The 23,180-nt window shown below is 37.7% G+C and overlaps 1 protein-coding gene across 50 annotated transcripts in view; it reads left to right on the top strand.

Annotated features, from left to right (window-relative positions):
• Nucleotides 1-23,180, top strand: part of CEP44 (centrosomal protein 44) — a 37,530-nt gene that overhangs the window by 9,490 nt on the left and 4,860 nt on the right. For 17 of the 50 annotated variants that reach the window (XM_086414667.1, XM_086414673.1, XM_086414664.1 and 14 more), the window contains 8 exons: nt 1,938-2,085; nt 5,244-5,390; nt 5,990-6,112; nt 9,228-9,389; nt 10,075-10,281; nt 10,732-10,807; nt 13,354-13,478; nt 13,731-13,768. In XM_086414667.1, coding sequence (XP_086270793.1) covers nt 1,938-2,085; nt 5,244-5,390; nt 5,990-6,112; nt 9,228-9,389; nt 10,075-10,281; nt 10,732-10,807; nt 13,354-13,478; nt 13,731-13,768 — 1,026 coding nt within the window. Of the gene's footprint in view, nt 1-1,937; nt 2,086-5,243; nt 5,391-5,989; nt 6,113-6,621; nt 6,943-9,227; nt 9,390-10,074; nt 10,282-10,731; nt 10,808-13,353; nt 13,479-13,730; nt 13,769-14,546; nt 14,759-23,180 lie in introns of those variants that run through there. The other 33 variants (XM_086414699.1, XM_086414696.1, XM_086414698.1 and 30 more) reach the window with 4 other exon arrangements.

Below are 23,180 nucleotides of genomic sequence, written 5' to 3' on the forward strand. Positions count from 1 at the left end.
CTGTTCTAGACATCTTTGTCTCTTTTGCTGTCTCGCATACAGGGTTATCGTTACCATCTTTCTAAATTCCATATATATGTGTTAGTATACTGTATTGGTGTTTTTCTTTCTGGCTTACTTCAGTCTGTATAATCAGCTCCAGTTTCATCCACCTCATTAGAACTGATTGTGAACCAGGGAAAACTAAGAGAAGGCTGCCGTCGAAAGGGTAGTGAAGAGACTAGGGAAAGTTTAGCTCAGATGACTGTTATGAACATCATTTCTGAGAAGCAGGTTATTCCCTAATCTGCTCCCATACTATGTACTGGTCATATATTGGTTTCTCAAAACGGGGACATCTCTATTGTCCAGACTTGCAGGGACTAATCAGTTTGAGTAACCACATTTTCTTCTTCCCACTTTTAAACATTAACATATTAAAAGGCATTTTGGATAGAAATAATTCTGAAATATACTGATTATTCTCCTGTATTCTGAATATAGCATTCAAACATTTGATTTTTCTTATTGACCTATGCTTATCATTAAGAACAAGTTTAGATTATTTTATAATGTAGTAATGTCTGCAGGGTTTATTGACATGGGGTTGGGGGAGGTAACACTATCTTGCTGCTTCAGATTGCTTTCCTTGGCCTCACACACACACACACACACACACGCACCCTCCCTCCACGTATTTTGGGTTCTTTATACTTTTTTCCCTTTTTAAAGTTTTATCCTGACATCTGTTGTTTTTTGTGTTGGCTTGCCAATTTATAGTATCTGTTTTTCTGTTTTTCTTACTATTTCTAGTCTTAAGTCCATGGAAACTGGATAACCAAGATTTTTGAGATTGTTTAGCAAAAGAGGTATTCATTACAGACTGGCTGTTTTCTATTATAATGTTCATAAAATAGATTTTTCTGTAAAAAAAGTACCTTTTCATGTTCTGTTTTGAACTGTCTTACAGAGAGACAGAGTTGCCAGAGCAGTTTTCTCATTGAATAAATTATAATTGTAGCCATAAAGATAAAAGAGAAACAATTTATATTTGTCCTGAAAAAACAAAATGTAATGTTATCATATTTGTTCTCTTCCTTATTTTAAAATTTGGGGCAGGATGGGGAGATTTATGTACATGTTTGAATTTTGTGGAAAACAATCATTTGAAGTAAGTACATTGTTACATCAGTTGAACAAATACATGCTGTGCTTTGTTGAGAGAGAATCAGTGAAGGCACTTCTTGGTGAGAGAGATTCATGTGTGGAGACAGTTAGACAACAGTACCAGACAAGGGCATGAGGCATCTAATCCTGAACACCTGGGGAGTTGTTCTAGAGAGATCCTTGTGGGTCAGAAAGGTGGCTTCATGGAAGGCTTGAGATTGGATGGATTTTTCATACAGAATGAATGACACATAACTGAAGAGAAAGACATACTATTCTAGGCTAGAAGAATTAGCATAATCTAACAAGGTAGATTCCAAATGAGCCTGCTGTCAGGGGAAGATCGTAAACTGGTCAACCTTGTTAGCAGTGGTGCCTTTTCCAGCCCTGATATCTTCATCTGTAACTTAGAATTCATAGTATTTTTCTCTTGGAGGTTTATGATAGAGAGTAAGTGAGGTAATATGAGAATGTTTGCAAAACCGTAAAGCCTACTTGTGTACTGTAAGGAGGTACATTTGCTGTATTGGTAGGAGAAAATAGACTAGATCAAGTAAGGCTAGTCTTTGGAAAATCAATAAGTATTGTGATAAACAGACTGTTGGTATTGATGCTGAAGAGTTTTTGTTTCATAGTAATTTGGCTGCACTGGTTTAGAGTAGGGGGTAGAATCTGAAGGGTCTCGTGCATCCCCTAATTATTATGGCTGTTATGTTAAATTATGAGTTTTTAACAGCTTTTCATTGTGGAATTAAGCATATTAAAAATCTTTCTTCTTTTTTTCCATACAGTTTGGTAAAGGGAGATACAGCAGCCTCTCTGCCCATCATCAGCTATTCCCTTACCTCATACTCACCCTATGTAGCAGAACTTCTGGTCGACTCGAACATTGAGCTCCTAGCAAAGAATGACTTGCGCTTCATAGATACTGTCTATAAGGTATTTTGAGTTTATGAAACAATAATTCTTTTAGAAGTCATCAAATGGTTTTTTTAGATCCATATTTTTATAACTCCTTACATATATAGTTTCTTTTTTTTTCCTTTTTTTAAAAAAATTTTATTTTATTTTTAAACTTTACAATATTGTATTAGTTTTGCCAAATATCGAAATGAACCCGCTACAGGTATACATGTGTTCCCCATCCCGAACCCTCCTCCCTCCTCCCTCCCCATACCATCCCTTCTGGGTCGTCCCAGCGCACCAGCCCCAAGCATCCAGTATCGTGCATCGAACCTGGACTGGTGACTCATTTCATACATGATATTATACATGTTTCAATGCCATACTCCCAAATCTTCCCACCCTCTCCCTCTCCCACAGAGTCCATAAGACTGTTCTATACCTCAGTGTCTCTTTTGCTGTCTCGTACACAGAGTTATTGTTAGCATCTTTCTAAATTCCATATATATGCATTAGTATACTGTATTGGTGTTTTTCTTTCTGGCTTACTTCACTCTTTATAATAGGCTCCAGTTTCATCCATCTCATTAGAACTGATTCAAATGTATTCTTTTTAATGGCTGAGTAATACTCCATTGTGTATATGTACCACAGCTTTCTTATCCATTCATCTGCTGATGGACATCTAGGTTGCTTCCATGTCCTGGCTATTATAAACAGTGCTGCGATGAACATTGGGGTACACGTGTCTCTTTCCCTTCTGGTTTCCTCAGTGTGTATGCCCAGCAGTGGGATTGCTGGGTCATAAGGCAGTTCTATTTCCAGTTTTTTAAGGAATCTCCACACTGTTCTCCATAGTGGCTGTACTAGTTTGCATTCCACCAACAGTGTAAGAGGGTTCACTTTTCTCCACACCCTCTCCAGCATTTATTGCTTATAGACTTTTGGATCGCAGCCATTCTGACTGGTGTGAAATGGTACCTCATAGTGGTTTTGATTTGCATTTCTCTGATAATGAGTGATGTTGAGCATCTTTTCATGTGTTTGTTAGCCATCTGTATGTCTTCTTTGGAGAAATGTCTATTTAGTTCTTTGGCCCATTTTTTGATTGGGTCATTTATTTTTCTGGATATATCTACCTAAAGAAACTAAGGACCTATATATATAGAAAACTATAAAACACTGGTGAAAGAAATCAAAGAGGACACTAATAGATGGAGAAATATACCATGTCCATGGATTGGAAGAATCAATATAGTGAAAATGAGTATACTACCCAAAGCAATTTATAGATTCAATGTAATCCCTATCAAGCTACCAACGGTATTCTTCACAGAGCTAGAACAAATAATTTCACAATTTGTATGGAAATACAAAAAACCTCGAATAGCCAAAGCTATCTTGAGAAAGAAGAACGGAACTGGAGGAATCAACCTGCCTGACTTCAGGCTCTACTACAAAGCCACAGTTATCAAGACAGTATGGTACTGGCACAAAGACAGAAATATTGATCAATGGAACAAAATAGAAAGCCTTATGATCCAGCAATCCCACTGCTGGGCATACACACTGAGGAAACCAGAAGGGAAAGAGACACGTGTACCCCAATGTTCATCGCAGCACTGTTTATAATAGCCAGGACATGGAAGCAACCTAGATGTCCATCAGCAGATGAATGGATAAGAAAGCTGTGGTACATATACACAATGGAGTATTACTCAGCCATTAAAAAGAATACATTTGAATCAGTTCTAATGAGATGGATGGAACTGGAGCCTATTATAAAGAGTGAAGTAAGCCAGAAAGAAAAACACCAATACAGTATACTAATGCATATATATGGAATTTAGAAAGATGGTAACGATAACCCTATATGGGAGACAGCAAAAGAGACACAGACGTCTCTCTTGGACTCTGTGAGAGAGGGCGAGGGTGGGATGGTTTGGGAGAATGGCATTGAAACACGTATATTATCATATGTGAAGTGAATCACCAGTCCAGGTTCGATGCATGATACAGGATGCTCAGACCTGGTGCACTGGGATGACCCAGAGGGATGGTATAGGGAGGGAGGTGGGTGGAGGGTTCAGGATGGGGAACACATGTACACCTGTGGCAGATTCATGATAATGTATGGCAAACCAATTAGCCTCCAATTAAAATAAATTTATTTAAAAAGTCTAATGAAGAATTAAAATCATCCATGATTCTTTGCTCATGGTTAAGTTTTTCTTATATTTCTCTCTAGTTGCTAATAATCACGTCTTGGGTGATATGAAAGGAATTGGCATTTCTTAGCATCCTGCTTTCCCCCCCATCCTTTCTTATTCCGCCAGCGTTATTTTACCAAACTGCTTACAAATCTTCCACGTAGGTCATTAATTTAGTTGTTTGTAAGAAGGAACTGCAACTTATGTTAGAACAACTTGTGTTCCTTGAGATCTGAAACTATGTCTTATTATCTACTTTGGCATCTACACTTGTACTACATGTATCCTGAACTTAATCTGTTTGATTTTTCAAAGCCCTACTTTGTATCATTAATTTTATTTACATAGTGTGGTTTATGTAACCTTAGAAAAATAGTAAAAGCCAATTTATCAAATCAAATCTGCTTTTTTTTTCTTTTTTAAGAGTTTGATGAGATGGTAGCTTTTATAGGTAGTCTCGGTTTAATCTTCCCTTTCTTTGCCTCTTACCTCAGAAAGCATCCATGGAAGTCTGAAAGGACTTCTAGGAAATCTGAGGTTACACAGAAGAGATTTTGGAAATTACTGTTTTAATCTGTTTCTTTCGTTTTACACACGAGAAATTGAAACTGAGTAGCCTACTGACTTGTCTAAAAATTGTCATAATTTCTATAAACAAAGAGAACTATGGTTTTCTGATACCTGGTATTAGCAAGCAAAGGAGTTTTTCTAGTTCCTATGAGGATATTTAAAACTTTTGATGATTATCTTTTCCATCTTTCTGGATAGGTATCTGGTACATTCCTAGCTACCTGTTTTCTACCTATTTCCTACTTGATCAGATCTCATAGCACCCCTACAAATCTCTTTAGTGCCCTTTCTATAGTGGCTTAATCCTCCCCCATCTCTTAAAAATGGTAGTACATCCCTGGTCACTTACCATTTTAGATTTTTGAAAGAAATTGTTCCCAACCTTCATGCTGGTCTATTATTTCCTCTTTACAGCTTCTTCGTGATCAATTTAATTATAAACCAATCTTGACAAAAAAGCAGTTTATCCAGTGTGGATTTGCAGAATGGAAAATCCAAATTATATGTGATATTTTGAATTGTGTGATGAAGAAACACAAGGAGTTAAGTAGTCTTGAGAAGGTAATTTTATTAATAGATTATAACTTATGTTAAGTGGCTATATTTTAATATATAAAGTCAATACCTAGTCAGCAAATTAATGCACAGTCCAATTACTGTGCTACTCACAGATCTGAGTGGCCTTACAGTGCCTGATGTTTGCTTTAAATACAAGTCACTTGTTTTGACACATTTGTGACTTGGAGCTACTAGTCCTAAACTATAACAAACTAACATAACACATTTTCATCACTTTGTAGATTTCAAAAAGCATGTGGTCTCATTAGACTTGCAGTATTTGGCAGTCACATTTCATGAATATTTAAATGACAGAGGAATTTAATATATACATGCTACCTTCCCACATAGTTTAGAAAGAAAGTGAAGTCGCTCAGTCGTGTCAGACTCTTTGCAACCGCATGGACTGTAGCCTACCAGGCTCCTCCCTCCATGGGATTCTCCAGGCAAGAGTACTGAAGTGGGTTGCCATTTTCTTCTCCAAGGGATCTTCCCGACCCAAGGATCGAACCTGGGTCTCCCGCATTCCAGGCAGATGCTTTAACCTCTGAGCCACCAGGGAAGCACATAGTTTATGAAGTCTTAATACCTTTTCTTTTTAGACTCCATCACAACAAAGAAAAAAGACCAGTTCTGCTAAGTCAGAACCTTGTTCAAGTGCTGAGAAGACATCTACTGAACCTGTGGGCATTGATGTCACCGGCAGATTTGTGACTTCAGGAAAGGTGGGACAGTACAAAGACAGTATGTCACATTAGTGTTAAGAATTACCTGCCTAACTGATCCAACACACAAGGTTCACTTTTCTGTTTAACATCTAGAAAAACATTCTGCTCAGACATTAGAGTGTAAGAATTTTTCACAATACATATTATGTATCATCTGGGAACATTCCTAAATTTAGAAGAGGGTAGAAATGTACAGTTGAACACTGTATATTTCTAATCCCTAATTCTGCCTCTTGTGATTGTGAAAATTTACTCTTAATTATGTATCTAATCTTCCTAAAGGCCTCTGCTTTAGTTCTAGGTCTTGATTTATATACATTCATATTTCTGTACCAGGAATGTAGGTTAGCCAATGGTTGATAGTCCTTAAATGTATAATCGGGTTTGGGGATGGTGTCTTGAATATTTTCTGTTTGTTGGTCGATACTTGCCCTGCCCTTGTCTGCTTCAAGAAGCTGTGGCTGAATGAGTTCAATGCATTTAGGGATAGTTTTTCTATCTCCAAGGGAAAATGCTGCTACTGCTGCTGCTAAGTCACTCCAGTCGTGTCCGACTCTGTGCGACCCCATAGACGGCAGCCCATCAGGCTCCCCTGTTCCTGGGATTCTCCAGGCAAGAACACTGGAGTGGGTTGCCATTTCCTTCTCCAATGCATGAAAGTGAAAAGTGAAATTGAAGTCACTCAGTCGTGTCCGACTCCCAGCGACGCCATGGACTGCAGCCTACCAGACTCCTCCATTCATGGGATTTTCTAGATAAGAATACTGGAGTGGGTTGCCATTGCCTTCTCCGAAGGGAAAATGAAGCCATAATATTATTTTATAATGGTAAATATGCTTTCAGCTGTCTTCCACATGGGGTAAACCCATCGAGACTGAAGGATAGACTACCAGACAAATAATCAGTGTGTCATTACATACAGGATTTGAGTATATTTTAGCTGAAGTAAGATTCAGGGAATTATTTTTCCCCAATTCATAATATGAGTTATATAAACAAGCTGTGAATTTATTTATACTTTACTCCATTATAAAATGTAGTGACACTTAACTATAAGAAAAAGGCTCCTATGTCAGTAACTTAAAAAGAAAACTATGCCTGTTCTGTCTCAGGTAATGAGGGCACTGTGAAAACAAATGAAACTGTCCTGAATCCATTCCCAACTAGAATTTATCTAAACAAGGAATTTCTTATTCTGGAATTTTTCAAATCTTCATTGTGCTTTTTTAGCACAGTATTAGGTACACTGTAAGGACTTAATGAATCTCAGTTGATATGCTATGCTATGCTAAGTCACTTCAGTCGTGTCCGACTCTGTGTGACCCCATAGACAGCAGCCCACCAGGCTCCCCCGTCCCTGGGATTCTCCAGGCTAGAACACCGGAGTAGGTTGCCATTTCCTTCTCCAGTGCATGAAAGTGAAAAGAGAAAGTGAAGTCACTCAGTCGTGTCCGACTCTTAGCGACCCCATGGACTGCAGCCTACCAGGCTCCTCCGTCCATGGGATTTTCCAGGCAAGAGTACTGGAGTGGGGTGCCACTGCCTTCTCCTCTCAGTTGATATAACTGAATACATTTTTCAATCTTCTATTTCAGTGTGGGGCTGAGGAATGATCTAAATTGTCTTAACAGAAAAAGATAAAATTTTAAGACATTAGACTTGTTTTTAATTTTCTTAAAATTTCTTTTTGTTATCCATCAAAGTTTTATCAATTATATCAAAATTATCAGAAATTTGGGTAGGAATTAAAATTCTTCCAATCTAGAGAAGTTGGAGTCAGTAAGTACACTGGTTTACATGAGAAGCTGAGTCAGTGCTAAAGCAAATTGTCTCCTTCTCCCATGCTTTTCTGGAGTGCTAGTTGTGACTTCTGTGTCATGTATGCTGAGTTTTCATTGTACATATGCAGATTGTAGGAAAGGAAGTAGGCAGAAGAGTCCTGCATAAATGCAGTTTCACCTAAAGCCTTCCTCTCAAAACTTTACCTTTGTAATTGTTATTGAGGGTCTGATGTTTTGTGGTTTAGTTAATAGAAAAAAACATTGCAATGAGTCCTACTCATAAAGCCAGCTCAATTATCTGTATACATGAATAGTGTGTTAACCTTTTAAAAACAGCTTCCTCTTATCAGATCAGATCAGATCAGTCGCTCAGTCGTGTCCGACTCTTTGTGACCCCATGAATTGTAGCACGCCCGGCCTCCCTGTCCATCACCAACTCCCGGAGTTCACTGAGACTCACGTCCATCGAGTCAGTGATGCCATCCAGCCATCTCATCCTCTGTCGTCCCCTTCTCCTCCTGCCCCCAATCCCTCCCAGCATCAGAGTCTTTTCCAATGAGTCAACTCTTTGCATGAGGTGGCCAAAGTACTGGAGTTTCAGCTTTAGCATCATTCCTTCCAAAGAAATCCCAGGGCTGATGTCCTTCAGGATGGACTGGTTGGATCTCCTTGCAGTCCAAGGGACTCTCAAGAGTCTTCTCCAACACCACAGTTCAAAAGCATCAGTTCTTCGGCGCTCAGCCTTCTTCACAGTCCAACTCTCACATCCATACATGACCACAGGAAAAACCATAGCCTTGACTAGACGAACCTTTGTTGGCAAAGTAATGTCTCTGCTTTTGAATATGCTATCTAGGTTGGTCATAACTTTCCTTCCAAGGAGTAAGCGTCTTTTAATTTCATGGCTGCAGTCACCATCTGTAGTGATTTTGGAGCCCACGGACCGTCTCAAACATTTACCAAAGTACCCATTCAGAGTTTCAGCAATTTGTCAACTCTTTGCTAATCTTCTTTTATCTTAATTGTAATCACTTTTCTCAACATCTTTTCCCCCAAATTGAAACCTTTTGAAACAAGTCACAGACGTTACTGAATAGATTATTACAATATTTTGTAAAGTATAAAAATGCTTTTTAAAAATCATGACCACTCATCACATATAAAATATTAATAAATTTGTAATATTTGGTGTATGCATATATGTTAATTTATACTTCTATAAATCTTAAATGGAAAATAGGATGTTTGTTTTGAAAAATTACTATGTGTGTGTTTAACATAATTGTGGAAGAGAGCATGAAAGCATCTCTGATGTGTTTTTCTCTATGCAGAAGAAAGCTGTGGTGATCCGACACCTGTACAATGAAGATGGTGCTAACATTCCTGAAGATACAGTTACAGATGTTAACGAAGCATTTGATGTTTGTGACATAAAGGCTGCTGAAATAACAATTCCTGAATTACAGGTTCCTGACATTAACTGTGAGCAAGAAGTAAGAATTTGGGGCTTCTTGAACAGATGGATGTCTTGCTTTGATGTATATAATTATTTAAGCGTCTAACCTTTGTAACATTTCTAGTCTTTTAAACTATTGATCATGGCATGTTACCATTACTTAAGAATCACTAAGTCTTACTGAATATAATTAAAAAGATATTATTTGCTCCTCATGTTTAGGGTACTAGGAGAGATGATGCAAAGATGAATAAGACATAGGACTTCTTCAAGCTTTACAATCTAGTGAGAGACTCAGACTGCTTTGTAGGGAAGGTTCTTTTCCACCTCCTGCCTATATTGATGAATGGAAAAACGTGATGCACTACAGCCTTTTCATTTTCCTCTTGGGACCCTTGCTGTCCTCTGTGCCCTCTTTCCCTCTCTCTCCATGAGTATTATTTGTATTACTTTGTAGTCGCAGACCCCTGTTACAGTGTCTGGTCATTCCTGCTTCTGTTAAACTTCTTTTTCTGTCTTTTATGCCTTGTGACTTACATCTTGGTATATAGTTGACATGTAAAAGCCACCAGATATCCATTAGGCTTATTTCCTGTTTACAGCAAAGGGAACAATCTCAGTGTACTTTCATTTGTTGGTCATTTCCTCTTAGTTTTCCTAATTATAAGAAGCTAGTTAGTTACAGTTTTATTTTCCTAACTGATACTATTCTATCATTTTAGGATATAAAAGTCAATCCTGAGGTTACTGCATTACAGTCTATGCTTGCTGAATGCCAAGAAAAGCTTAAGAAACTGACTTGCATAGAGAGTAGATTAGAATCTTTGGAAGAAAAAATGAAAGGGAAAGTGCTGGTGAATGAAAAAACCTGGGCTAATCTTCTGAGTCGTGTCACTCTACTTGAAACAGAAATGCTTTTATCTAAAAAGGTATTTTCTTTCCTTTGCTTTTACAGAGTATCTCAGATAATAAAGTACTTTTATTCATTATTATGTGTGTATTCTTTGGGATGCTAAGTAAGAGACTATTTTGGGTCTTGGGAAGTGTTTAGTTGGAATGAAGTCCTAGTTGGACACAGCCCGTTTGGTGGTGCCTGTTGTGACTACCGCTTTTCCCTTCATCCAGTAAGATAATCTGATGAACTTGTATCAATTTCTGGTCCTAGTCTATCTTTCCTTCTTAAAAAGTAGATTCAAGGTTTCTATCTCCTTCCACATTTGAAAGATCAATTTTATATGTAGAGATATTTATGTTTTGCTTGTAAATAAAAGTATCTAAGCATTTTTATGTCATCTATATGTGTTATGCTTAGCAGTAAGAATATAAATTGAGAATATATCTTTTCATTTTATTCTAAATGCTAAATTGTGTTATTTTAGAATGATGAATATATACAGTTTAATGAGATGACTGAAGACTATTCTTCCAGTAGCGACATGGACAGTCTCAATCCAGGTGAGCTCTTGGTGTATTGGAATTGGTGATATGATTAGGAGATTTTACAAAAATGTTTTTATAGTATTCGATTATTTTAATCCCTGGAACCTTATTTTTTTAGAAATTGCAAAACTCCTAAGAAGAAAGAAAATACTGAACTTATAGATAAGTTAAGAGTTGCTAGAAAAGCCAACTTACATATCGTAGTGGAATAAATTCCAATGTACAAAATTGCAAACTTGTAGAGGCATTTTATTCTTTTATTTGCAAAGTGCTTTAGAATAATAAATGGACCTCTGTAGTTTCTCATTTAAACTTAAGCAGTAACTTTCACCAGGAATGGCTTCCCTGGTGGCTCAGATGGTAAAGAATCAGCCTGCAATGCAGGAGACCTGGGTGTTTAATCCCGGGGTCAGAAGATCCCCTGGACAAGGGCATGGCAACCCACTGTAGTATTCTTGCCTGGAAAATCCCATGGACAGAGGAGCCTGGCAGCTACAGTCCATGGGATCACAAAGAGTTGGACACAGCTGAGTGCCTAACACATAATAACTTTCACATATGTGAATAATATATGTAAAACAAAACAAAAAAAAACACATTTTTCAGTAACCTGTAATGTGTTACAAACCTCTTATATTTCAACAGTTCACTGATGATGATAGAATGTGAAGGACCTAAAATTAGGGCAAATCTCCATGTCCCTTAACTTCTTTGGCTACTGGCATTTCCATTGTGACTGAACAGCAGGGATAAGGTTTCTAAGCTGCTTTTCAGTGATAGCTTTTTTTTTTTTTTTTTTGATTCTTAAACTTTTTGAAAAGACAAAGGTCTAAATTTTGTCTCATGTTATAATTAAATCATATTTGCAGAAGAGATATTTTTCCAACTGAGAATTCATAATGAAGCTGTAGTAATAAAAATTTAATTTTCAGGACAATACAAGTGCTTTATTACCCATATTTTACAGATGAGGAAGAGAGATTAAATATTTAACTGCCAAAAGCCACATAGCTACTGAATGATTGGACGTGTTTGAATGGAGGCAAATTAGCTCTGACATTTTCTTATCAGCACTGCATACTTAAGTGTACATGCCAGTTTCATTTCACAGAGAACAATTTCAATATTTAGGTTATTAGGTACAGTTATTAGAGATGCTGTTTCTGGCACTAAATTCATTATAGACTACAAGTTTCAGATTTGGTAAAAGTTGACTATTTTTCTCTTTATCATTCATTACTCAACAAATTTCTAAGCTCAGTTCCAAGACCCTTGAGAGCAAGAACTTTATCTTATGGTCTGTCCAGCATAATGTCTGTATTTTTGTCCCCAGTAAATATTTGTGGTAGAAATCAAGTTTTCATGCATTGCAAGAATACTGAATGCCTGCTATTTGCAAACATTGTCTTTGCCAAGTTCGATGTTGCCTGTTTGGGCTTAAACTTTTTAAATAACATATTGCAGCACATGCTATTAACCCCTTAGTTAAACACATAACCAAGTTTAAGACCTGCGCTAGGACTCAGAGTGATGAGCAGACAGACTACTGTCTGACATGGATTATAGATTAGGAATGAGGTGAATACTTGTCTCAAAAAATTTTTAGTCTGACCCTGATCAATTAAGAGTCAAATTTATGAAGTTTATGCATTATATCTTATCTATACATGCTGCCTGGAAGAAGAGGGTTTGACTTCTTTTGATGCTGAGAGCAGCAGTTCACCAATCTGGTCTTAGAATCATGTTGGGTTGGGGGTGGTTTCTGTGAAGTTCATGCTGATGAGTGAGTAGAGGAACGGAGCCAACAGGCAAGAGACTGTGGCTTGATGAGAGACTAAAGTTCTCATGTGGTAGTACTCTGTTCCACAATATAAAGACTGTCTGTGTAGGCTTATGGTAAACTGTGTACAATAGTTTAAGTGGGTACCTGATTTTTTTTTTTTTTTTTTTGCCTTGTTTTTGCAAATGTACCATGACTAAAAATGCAGGGCTTATGGGGTTGATTGGACAGAAACTTGTCTTTTCTGTGATGTTCTGTAATTGATTCAGTTGTAGGAAAGACTTGCCATCATTTTGCTGAATGAATAATATCAGGATACTGGAAAAGGAAAGTTATTCAGTTATAGAGAGAAATAAATCTGTGAACCCTGAATTTTAAGCAATTTTTCCCATACATATCAACTAAGGGTAGAATGTTTCTTGATTTTTAGGAAGTATATACAGTCAGTTTTAGTAATAATTGCCACTGTTTTAAGAAAAGAAAATTCATGGGTCAGTAGCCTATATTTAAAAATACATTAACCTGTATATTCAGTTGATTGCTATCATGATAAAGATAATTATAAAGATATTGCTTTCCTTGATTTTTATTGGCCAATTTTTAACATCTAGATCTTCATGTGCAGGTCATTATCCTAAAAGAATATTAAGGACTCATCTAGACCTATACCAGTAGCCATTTTATATTGAGATGTTTATTTTCCTTCCCTCTATACATAATATTTTAGATATTTGACTCTCCATGAAAGGAAAAGGTAATCTAAAAATTAATTTCTCCACAGATAGAAAAAGCAAAGAGGAAAGGCATGCAAATATTCCTTTGTCTTCTGGTTATAGTACAGTGTCATCAGATTCAACTCCCAGAACCTCAACTGTTAATTACTGTGGTTTGAAAGAGATCTCAGAGGTAAGAAGAATCTGGCAACCACTTACATGATTTCCTTTGTGATGTCAGAAAAAGTAAGCATTAGATTTAGTTGTAGATGCCATTGGCAAGAAAAATAGTGAAACTATAAATCTTAATCTCATAAAAATTCTTTGTGATAAATAAACAGTACTTAGTGCAGTGTTTTAGACTGTGTTTTATATGTTCACGGTCCATCTTGGATTATGATTTGCTTTGAGAAATCGCCTAAATTTGTTGCTTTTTAAATTAAAGGAAACAACAATGCAGAAAATGGAAAGGATGAAAAAAATGTAAGTAACCAAAAAAAGGGCAACAGAGATTCATTTCTCTATAGGGAATTGTGTTGGATTACAGTATATAAAGAATGTACATGTGTGTTTCAAACCTTGAAGGTCTCTCAATCAGGTGTGGAATTTCCTTCAAGACTCCAGTGAATAATAAATCCATCTACAGTTATGTGTTTGTGAGATGAGTCACTGTTTTTGTTTCCAACAAGTGATGTAAAACATTGTTAATGAAATTAATTGCAGATTAAAGACTGCGGTGATATTTTTGGTTAATATTAATAGTTAATCAAGAAATTATCAATTTTTGATAACTACTTTGTCAAACTATTAAGTTATGTATGTAGATGAATGGTTTGGGGACATAAAAGTATTGTTAAAGTGTTGCTAGTCTTTTTCAGAAAGTTATTGGTATGATACTGAATATGATACTTTCATCTAATACAAATATAAATTATGTGTATTTTTTAAAGAGAAGTTGAAATAAAATATGAAATTGTGTAAGATTATCATGCAGCCTACTACTTTAAAAAACTATAATTTTTTTTTTTGAAATTTGAAATGTGCTGAAATAACTTATGCTCCACGATTTAAAGACTTAAAATTGACTCTAGTTGTTTTACTTTACCTCCTGGCCACAGTATACTTATTAGCAGTACTTGTACCCATAAATAGGCACTGAAGTTTATATAAGGCTCAACACCATAATTTCAGCAACCTAAATCCTACACCTCGCTATGGATTAGTTATTTACTTAATATATTATTTATTTATTATATTTCAGGTTTGAAGAAACTGCAGAGTTACTGAAATGTCCAAATCACTAATTATAGAATTGTCTGCATGAACTTCTCTAGGACTTTGGCTACTGTACATGTTGTATATTTTAAAGAGTTCTCTATGCAATTTTAATACACTGGAATGTTCTTATTAGAATTTGAATTCCATTTGGTATATTTGCTTTTTGGTTCCATATTGAATAAATACTTAAATATTTTTGTGCTTTGATTATACTGCTTTACTGTTTTGCTATTCTTAGGACAGCTGAGGTGCCAGTATACTTCTTTTAGAGCGTGAAGTCATTCCAGCACTGTATTTTTGTGTCGACATTTGTTGACAGTGTGCTAAATAATATGTTTTTTAAAGTACAGGCTTGAGGACCATGGTTTACATCCTGTTGGAAACGCTCCACCTGGGACTTGCATGTTGTCCCCAGGAGGCTCTCGTACATACCATCTTGCCATCTGTACTAACGAATATGTTGTAATGAAAAGTTGAAAATACTCATTGAAATTTAAATAAAACAAAAATACAACTGTTTCATGCGCAGTCAAAAGGCAGCAACACATTTTCAATTAATGTTGAGGAAGTCATGGCATGATTTTCCTTTTGTGTTTGGAAGCAAGTTGGACAGTTGTGAAAATGTGTTGAGTGTTTTAGTACTCTATTCTGTAACACATTTTAAGACCAGCAGCTCAGACACAGATGGTGGCTGTCTGTATTACAAGATACCCAATGAGTATTTTTGTTTGTTTGTTTTTTTAAATGATGGGAAGTTATGTTCTTTTTGAGAGAGAAAATAATCTTAGATGAACTTAGAGAAAAGTGGAATTTATTTTAAATAACTAGATGAATTATTTTATTTACTCATATATTTATATAATGTAATTTGATATTTTCCACATGTGAAACATTAATAGTAAGTTAAAATTCTAAGTATAAGTAACCTAAAAAATACTTTTATTATTCTAATACAGGGACATGTGTAGTCATCATACTTTAAAATTATGAACTTTTGAAGTTAGCATACAACTTTGAGTTTAGTAGTTTCAGTAAATGTTTCTAGAATTAATGAATCCATTTAGCTTTATTTTTTTCAGTTGCAAAAAGTTATAAACCAAGAGATTATGAAAAACCACTTTATCAATGAAACTTCTAAAAATTTAGTATCTGTAGGCGTGGAATTGTAGCACCACCTTGTGGTTTATATGCTGGTACTTTACCTTTTATTAAGATACGTGGTTTCCCGTGAAACACAGGATCTTATTTTCCCTTTGAAAAACCAGATTCCAGTTTTTAAAAGAAAGGTTTTGGAATCTTCTTTTCTGCACAAAAGAGAAGTTATCTTCTTTTCTCATGCTCTCTTTTTCCCCTCTCTCTCCTTTATGTAGTATACACATATACCAATTGTTGTTGTTTAGGCTCTTAAGTTGTGTCCACTCTGCGACCTCATGGACTGTAGCTCGCCAAGCTCCTCTGTCCATGGAATTCCCAGGCAAGAATATCGTAGTGGGTTGCCATTTTCTTCTCCAGGGGATCTTCCTGACAGGGATAGAACACGCATCTCCTGCATTGGCAGGCATATTCTTTACCACTGAGCCACCAGGGAAGCCCTGAATACCAATTAAAAGATTTTAAACATTTTAAATTTCCTGATATACATTAAGTGTGCCAAATATAAATTTCTATTGAAAATATAATAAAAGATGTCATATTATCTAGTAGAATTTGGAATCCAAATTTTTTCATGCTTTTATCTAACACACTTACACAGGACTTAATGAAAACAACTCACAAGAACACCATGCGTTTACACTTACAAAGAATCTTACTACTTTGAGAATGTAATTTTTTGGGGAAAAGAAAGCAAATTTGACTTCATTGAAGTTATTTATTATTCTTCTAACTCTCCTGGAAATAGTAGAAAACTTTTTCCTCTTAGGTAATTTGGTGAGTAGCTTGAAACCATAAAGCAGCCACTTGAAGTTCTTAAGAAAGTAAGGAGGGGCTCCTGGTGAGATTATTTGGAGCTACATAATTAAACCCGCAGTTAACTAGAATTTTCACGAACTCCATCCCCTTAATTCTCCCCTAAGTGGGATGAAAGGTATTTATTATACTGCCCACAAAGGCATCAGCAGCTGGTGTGGCCCTACCTATACTGTGCTCTGAATACATCTGGAAAGAGATCAGATAGAAACACTGAGAATTCATAAGGTGAAGTAAGAAGTAATGTCAACTCTATGAAAATTGTAGGCATAACTCAGGACTACTAAGTTGGAAAAAATGGCTCTACATTTGTTTGTTTGTTTCAGTCTAACACTTTGTAATGTCATGTTTTAACATGTAATACATTCCCTGAAAAATAAAACTTCAAGACTTTGGAGGCTGCATTTCATGCTACTCATTCCTACAGCTTTACATCGTTGACAGGCACTTGGGGAGGCATTAAAAAGTAAATGAACCTTGTCAATTTTACAAACTACAACACTTTCTGAGATCCAATAACATTATAGGTTTAATTTTTACTTTTTAACAATTCCCAAGTTCATCTAGTGAAAATGTCAGGTTTCTTACCCTACTCACTCTAAGAGTGATAAAAGACAGCAGTAGTGACACAGAGAACATGCAGATTTATTGGGGTGGGAGGGGATCTTTCAAAACCCATACTCATTTGATTATGGTTTTTATATCTAATACTTGTAGGAATGGGGACTGTATAGTATGTATGTCTTATTTGTCTCTGAAGTTCACAAATCACAAAAATTATTTGATTAAAAAAATTTTAATATGAAGTATTCAACTCAACATTTTAAGATTAAGAATAGAGCACTTGGATTTCCCTGATGGCTCAGTGGTAAAGAATCCACCTGCCATTGCAGGAGACATGGCTTCCATCCCTGCTGGGAAGATCCCACATGCTGCGGAGCAACTAAAGCCTATACACCACAGCTGCTGAGCCTATGCTCTAGAGCCTGGCAGCCACAACTACTGAAATCACATGCCTCAACTACTGAAGTCTGAGCCCCTAGAGCCTGTCCTCTGCAATAAGCCACTGCAATGAGAAGCTGTCACACCACAGCTAGAGAGTAGCCTCTGCTTACCTCAACTAGAGAAGAGCCCATGGCAGCAACAAAGACCCAGTATAGCCAAAAAAAAAAAGCATTTATTCAATAAGTATCCCAAATGTATAAATTATTTGAATTATATATTATGGATGGGTATTAAGATAAAGGAGGGTGTCATAATTACTGATTTCTGAATCTGACATCTTAATTTCAATTTAACATCAGTCATTTAAATGTTATATCATCTTGCTGTATCTGGTAATGTATTTAAATGTAGAAAATAATATGTAGCATGAATTTATAAGTTGATAATTTTTAACATAATTTCCCATACTTAAAGCACTAATATTTCTGAGCCTTAATGCAGTAAGTTTCTCCCAGTAAAAAAGGTGAGCAATTTTTACAAACTACCATATTTTTAAAAGCTTGCAGAAAACTAGGTAGGTCTAATATAAAGCACTAAAAGCCAGAGAATTTTTACTAAGAAAAAAAGTGAGATTTCTGTTTGCAGCAATATGACAAGATATTGAAAGAATTTTTTTAAACTCCTGCAAGAAACCATCAGACATTCTGGAGGAAATGCGCTAAATATTTATCACAAGAAACAGAAAGAAATTCTTAAGGCCCTAAAGAAGAGGAAGCAAAAATTCAGAGGGCTTGCAGCTGACTTGGGGTAGTTTGTTGACAGTAGGAACCTAAGGCCTTGAGGGTTTTTCCTTCTTGTTTTCTCATCAGCCTGATTGTGGAATAATTTACATATAATAAAACTTACTTGGTGGTCCAAAGGTTGAGAATCCGCCTGCCAATGCAGGGGACAAGGGTTCCATTCCTGGTCCGGAAGTTCAGGGCAGCAAAGTCAGAGTACCACATCTACTGAAGCTCAAGCCCTGGAGTCCATGCTCTGCAATAAAGAAGCTGCCGCTGCAACGAGAAGCCATCACAATGAAAAGCCCATGCGTTGAAACTAGAGAAAGCCCGTGCTCAGCAAAGAAGACCCAGCACAGCCAAAAATAAATAAAATTTTTTTTAATTACATACAAATGTTTTAAATTAATTCACCAGTTAACAGAATTCAGTGAGTTTTTATGTTCATGCAATTACCTCCCTAATCAAGATCTAGAACATGCTGCTCTGTACCCAGTCCTCCACCTCCACCCTTGTCTTAACAACCGCTGGTTTGCATTCAGTCATTTTAATGTTGCCATTTCTAAAATTTCACATAAATGTAATCATACAGTATTTTCCTTTTGAGGTTCATTCATGTACTCTTGCCTGGAAAATCCCATGGATGGAGGAGCCTGGTAGGCAGCAGTCCATGGGGTCGCTAAGAGTCGGATATGACTGAGCGCATTCACTTTCACTTTTCACTTTCATGCATTGGAGAAGGAAATGGCAGCCCACTCCAGTGTTCTTGCCTGGAGAATCCCAGGGACCGGGGAGCCTGGTGGGCTGCCATCTATGGGGTCACACAGAGTCGGACACGACTGAAGTGACTTAGCAGCAGCAGCAGCAGCATGTTGTATTAGTTCTTTCCCTCATATCACTGAGCCATATTTCATTGTGTGGAAATACCACAGTTTCTAGATGACTTATCAGTTGATGGACATTGGGTTATTTCTGGTTTGGGAATGTTATGAAGAAAGCTGCTGTGGACATTAGGATGCAAGTCTATTTAAAAATACACTTTTGCTTCTCTTGGGTAAATACCTAGCAATGGAATGGCTGGGTCATGTGATGGGTTATGTTTAACTTTTATGAGAAACTGCCACACTGTTTTCCAAAGTGGCTGTGCCCTGTTACTTTTCCCATCAGCAGTCTGAGAGTTCTACTTGCTCTACATCCTCACCAACACTTGGTTTTGTCAGTTCTTTGGTGGGTGTGTGACCCTGGCTGGTCACTTAACAAGCGCAACCCCACTTGGCCTGCAGCATTCTCTTCCCACAGGTGGTGAGCACACCTAACTGAGAAACTGTTAAGCGACCTCACCTGTCCTAAGATCAGGCATCTCCATCACCCTAAGGTAGGACGCTCCTCCTCACCAGTGATTAGTAAACAGGAGGTGACAATGTGGTACCTCATGGTGTGTTTTTTTTTTTTTTTTAAACAGTTTAGGCTTTTCTCTGGTTGTGGTGAGTGAAAGCTACTCTCTAGTTGCAGTGTGCAGGCTTCTCACTGTGGTGATTTGTCTTGTTGCAGAGCATGGGTTATGGGGCAAGTGAGCTTAGTAGCTGCGGCTCCCAGGCTCTAGCTGCTGCTAAGTCACTTCAGTCGTGTCCAACTCTGTGCGACCCCATAGATGGCAGCCCACCAGGCTCCCCCATGCCTGGGATTCTCCAGGCAAGAACACTGGAGTGGGTTGCCATTTCCCTCTCCAATGCATGAAAGTGAAAGTGAAGTCGCTCAGTCGTGTCCGACTCTTAGCGACCCCATGGACTGCAGCCCACCAGGCTCCCTTGTCCATGGGATTTTCCAGGCAAGAGTACTGGAGTGGGGTGCCATCGCCTTCTCCGCCCAGGCTCTAGAGCACAGGCTTAATAGCTGTGGCGCACGGGCTTGGTTGCTCCGTGGCACGTGGGATCTTCCCAGATTAGGGACTGACCGTGTCTCTTGAATTGGCAGGCAGATTCTCCAGCACTGAGCCACCAGGGAAGTCCCTCTCATTGTGGTTTTAGTGTGCCTTCCTCTAAGATGTTGAGTATCATGTCTTTATTTGCTGTCTGTGTATATTCTTTGGTGAAAGTTTCTTCAATTTGTCCCTATTTTTTTATATTGGGTGGTTTGTCTTCCTACTGAGTTGTGAGAGTCCCTTGTTGAATACCTGTTTTGCAAAGATTTTTCTCCTCTCTGACTTCTCAAATTCATTTCCCTTAACTAGGTACTTTTAAAGAGCAGAAGTTTAAAATTTTAATGACATTCAGTTGATCAATGTATTAGTTGTTGTAACAGGAGTGTTGAAATCTCCAATTATAACTGTAGTTGAAGGCTGCAGAAGATTCTCATTTCTTTCATTTCTGTCCTGTATTTTGAATCTGTTGTTACATAGATTCATAAACGCTTAGGGCTGTTATTTCTTCATGATAAATTTATTTCTTTATCACTATGAAATGGCCCTCTTTATCTTGAGTAATATTCTCTCATCTGGAAATCTACTTTGTCTGATATCCACTCCAACTTTCTTTTAGAAAGTATTATTATGGTATTACTCCCCATATTTTTACTTTTAATGTATCTGCATCTCTATTTGAAGTGGTATTCCTGAAGAGAATATGTACGCTGTCCTTGCTCTTTCATGCAATCTGTAAATCTCTGGAGTGTTTAGATGGTTTACATTTAACTTGATTATGGACATGGTTAGGTTTAAATATACCACCTTATTTGTTTTCTTATTTCCCATTTGTTCTTAGTTCTTTTCTTAACCTCTTTTTATGCATTATTTTGCATTAGTTGAGTATTTTTTAATATTTCTATTTTATCTCTTGACTTATTAATTATATTTTATATTTATAATGTGTGTAGTTGCTACAGGTTTGCAGGATACATCTTTAACTTACCACAGGCTAACTTCAAGTAATATTATACCACGCCAAGTATAGTATATGAACATTATAACTATATGTACATTCACCCCTCAAGCCTTTTTTGTTATGCATTTTACTTCTACATGTTTTAATTCCACAAAACATTGTCATTATTTTGGCTTTAAACATTTATTTATTTTTTAAAGAGGTTTCCTAAAAGGTATTTTAAATTATTATAAAACTGTTGTAATTATAACAGTAACTATGATTGCTAAGTAGTTATGGTATTGCAGGGCAGAAAAATAGGCTATTGCAATGAGCAGAGTACAGAGCTTCCTACCAGACTCTACACAGAATAAAGATTATGACAAACTGCATTACTGACTAGTGGGAAAAGGATGGACTATTCAGTGAATACGGGCTTCCCTGGTGGCTCAGTGGTAAAGAATCTGCCTGCCAATGCAGGAAATGGGTTCGATCCCTTGGTTGGAAAGATCCTCTGGAGAAGGAAATGGCAACCCATTCCAGTATTCTTGCCTGGAGAATCCTATGGACAGAGGAGCCTGGAGGGCTACAGTCCATGAGGTCTCAGAGTCATACACGACTGAGCATGTGTTAGAAGACATTCAGTGAATAGTTTTAGGAAGGCCAGTCTGTCAAGGGGTGCGGGAGATTAAATTAGAGCCTCATTTTATACCATTCAGTCATTTAAAAGTAGATGAAAGACATAAATATGGAAATAGAAATTAAAGTGAGGTCTATGAACAGCAGCACCAGCATCACGTGCGAACTAAATCTGCATTTAAAAATATGCATATGAACGTTAGGGAAGCACTGGAAAAGATGATCTTTGTGGAAATAGTTCTTAACTCAAATTGCACAGGTCATGAAAGAAAATATAAACTTGACATACGGGAGTTGAATTACTGACTAGAAAGATGGTGGCTTCCTGGAGGGTTGGTTGTTCATGCAGAAGGTAGCTCTCCCTGCAGATGTGTTGGCTGGAAGGTACTTGCTGAGCACCCCCAGCGTCCTACACCTCCTGCACAAATGGCTTGGCTTAAACTAGCCAAAACAGGAAATGATGTGATGGGTAAAGGGAACCATAGACATGGCAGAGCCCAGAAATCTCACCGAGAAGGAGGAAACAGCTCTGCAGGCATTCCAATCTGGAAGGGAATGAGAATCAGGCACTGGGGCTCAGGCCAGTGTGGGCAGCCATGGTGTGTGTGCAGGAGAGGTGGTTAGGGCTCATGACTGCCCTGCTATCCCATCTCCCCACCTCCTGCCATCCCACAGGATGTCTGCCCACAAAGCCCAGGTATGTATGCTGAGGGGCAACTGTCTAGACCTGTCTGTGGAAATGCTGTCAATGTTAAAGGGCTTTAACAGTTCCGAAACCAGCACCCTTTGTGCCTCTCAAGATGATATAGATGTTCATATGGACGAAACACAGGACGAGTTCAAAGAGGCATGAGTTACTGCTGGTGGCTCTGGCTTGACTGTCAAGCCCAGTCTCCCATCTCCAGAGGGCTTGTTCAGCTGCTTTGTACCAACTGGAGATGCACCTGCAACCTGGAGCGCCCCTTCCACCTCAATGGCAAGAGACCAAACTGCGGGTCATGGAGAATGGCCAGATCATTGCACATCTGTATTTTCTACTTTCTCCTCCTCCACCTCACCCACTCTCTGAGCCCTGATCTTCCCCAACAGAGTGTGAGAAGACAGTGGTTCCAGCACTCACATTTCTTCTTTGATATCACATAATTTGTCCACAGTGGAGCCAATTGAGATTGCAGAGGTGAGCTGGCCACACAGATGTCATGGGTGCAAGGTCACTCTGGAGCAGCACTGGCTGAAGCCCTCAGTTTGCACACACCTGGAAGCCAAACGAGGAGTGACCATGCTGGAGGAGGGCCATACTCTGAGACCAAGGCCACTATGCAGGCATATTTCCCCATCCTTTCCTTCCTGATAGCCGTGGTGGAGGAAGCCACCACCAGGGTTCTTGGGGCAAATAGCTCAACCTCTGAGCTTGGTTTCTTCTCCTGT

Source organism: Bos grunniens, chromosome 8 (genome assembly GCF_055505025.1).
Source record: "Bos grunniens cultivar Pamir isolate PY7600 chromosome 8, Bosgru_T2T1.0, whole genome shotgun sequence".
NCBI lineage: Eukaryota > Metazoa > Chordata > Mammalia > Artiodactyla > Bovidae > Bos > Bos grunniens.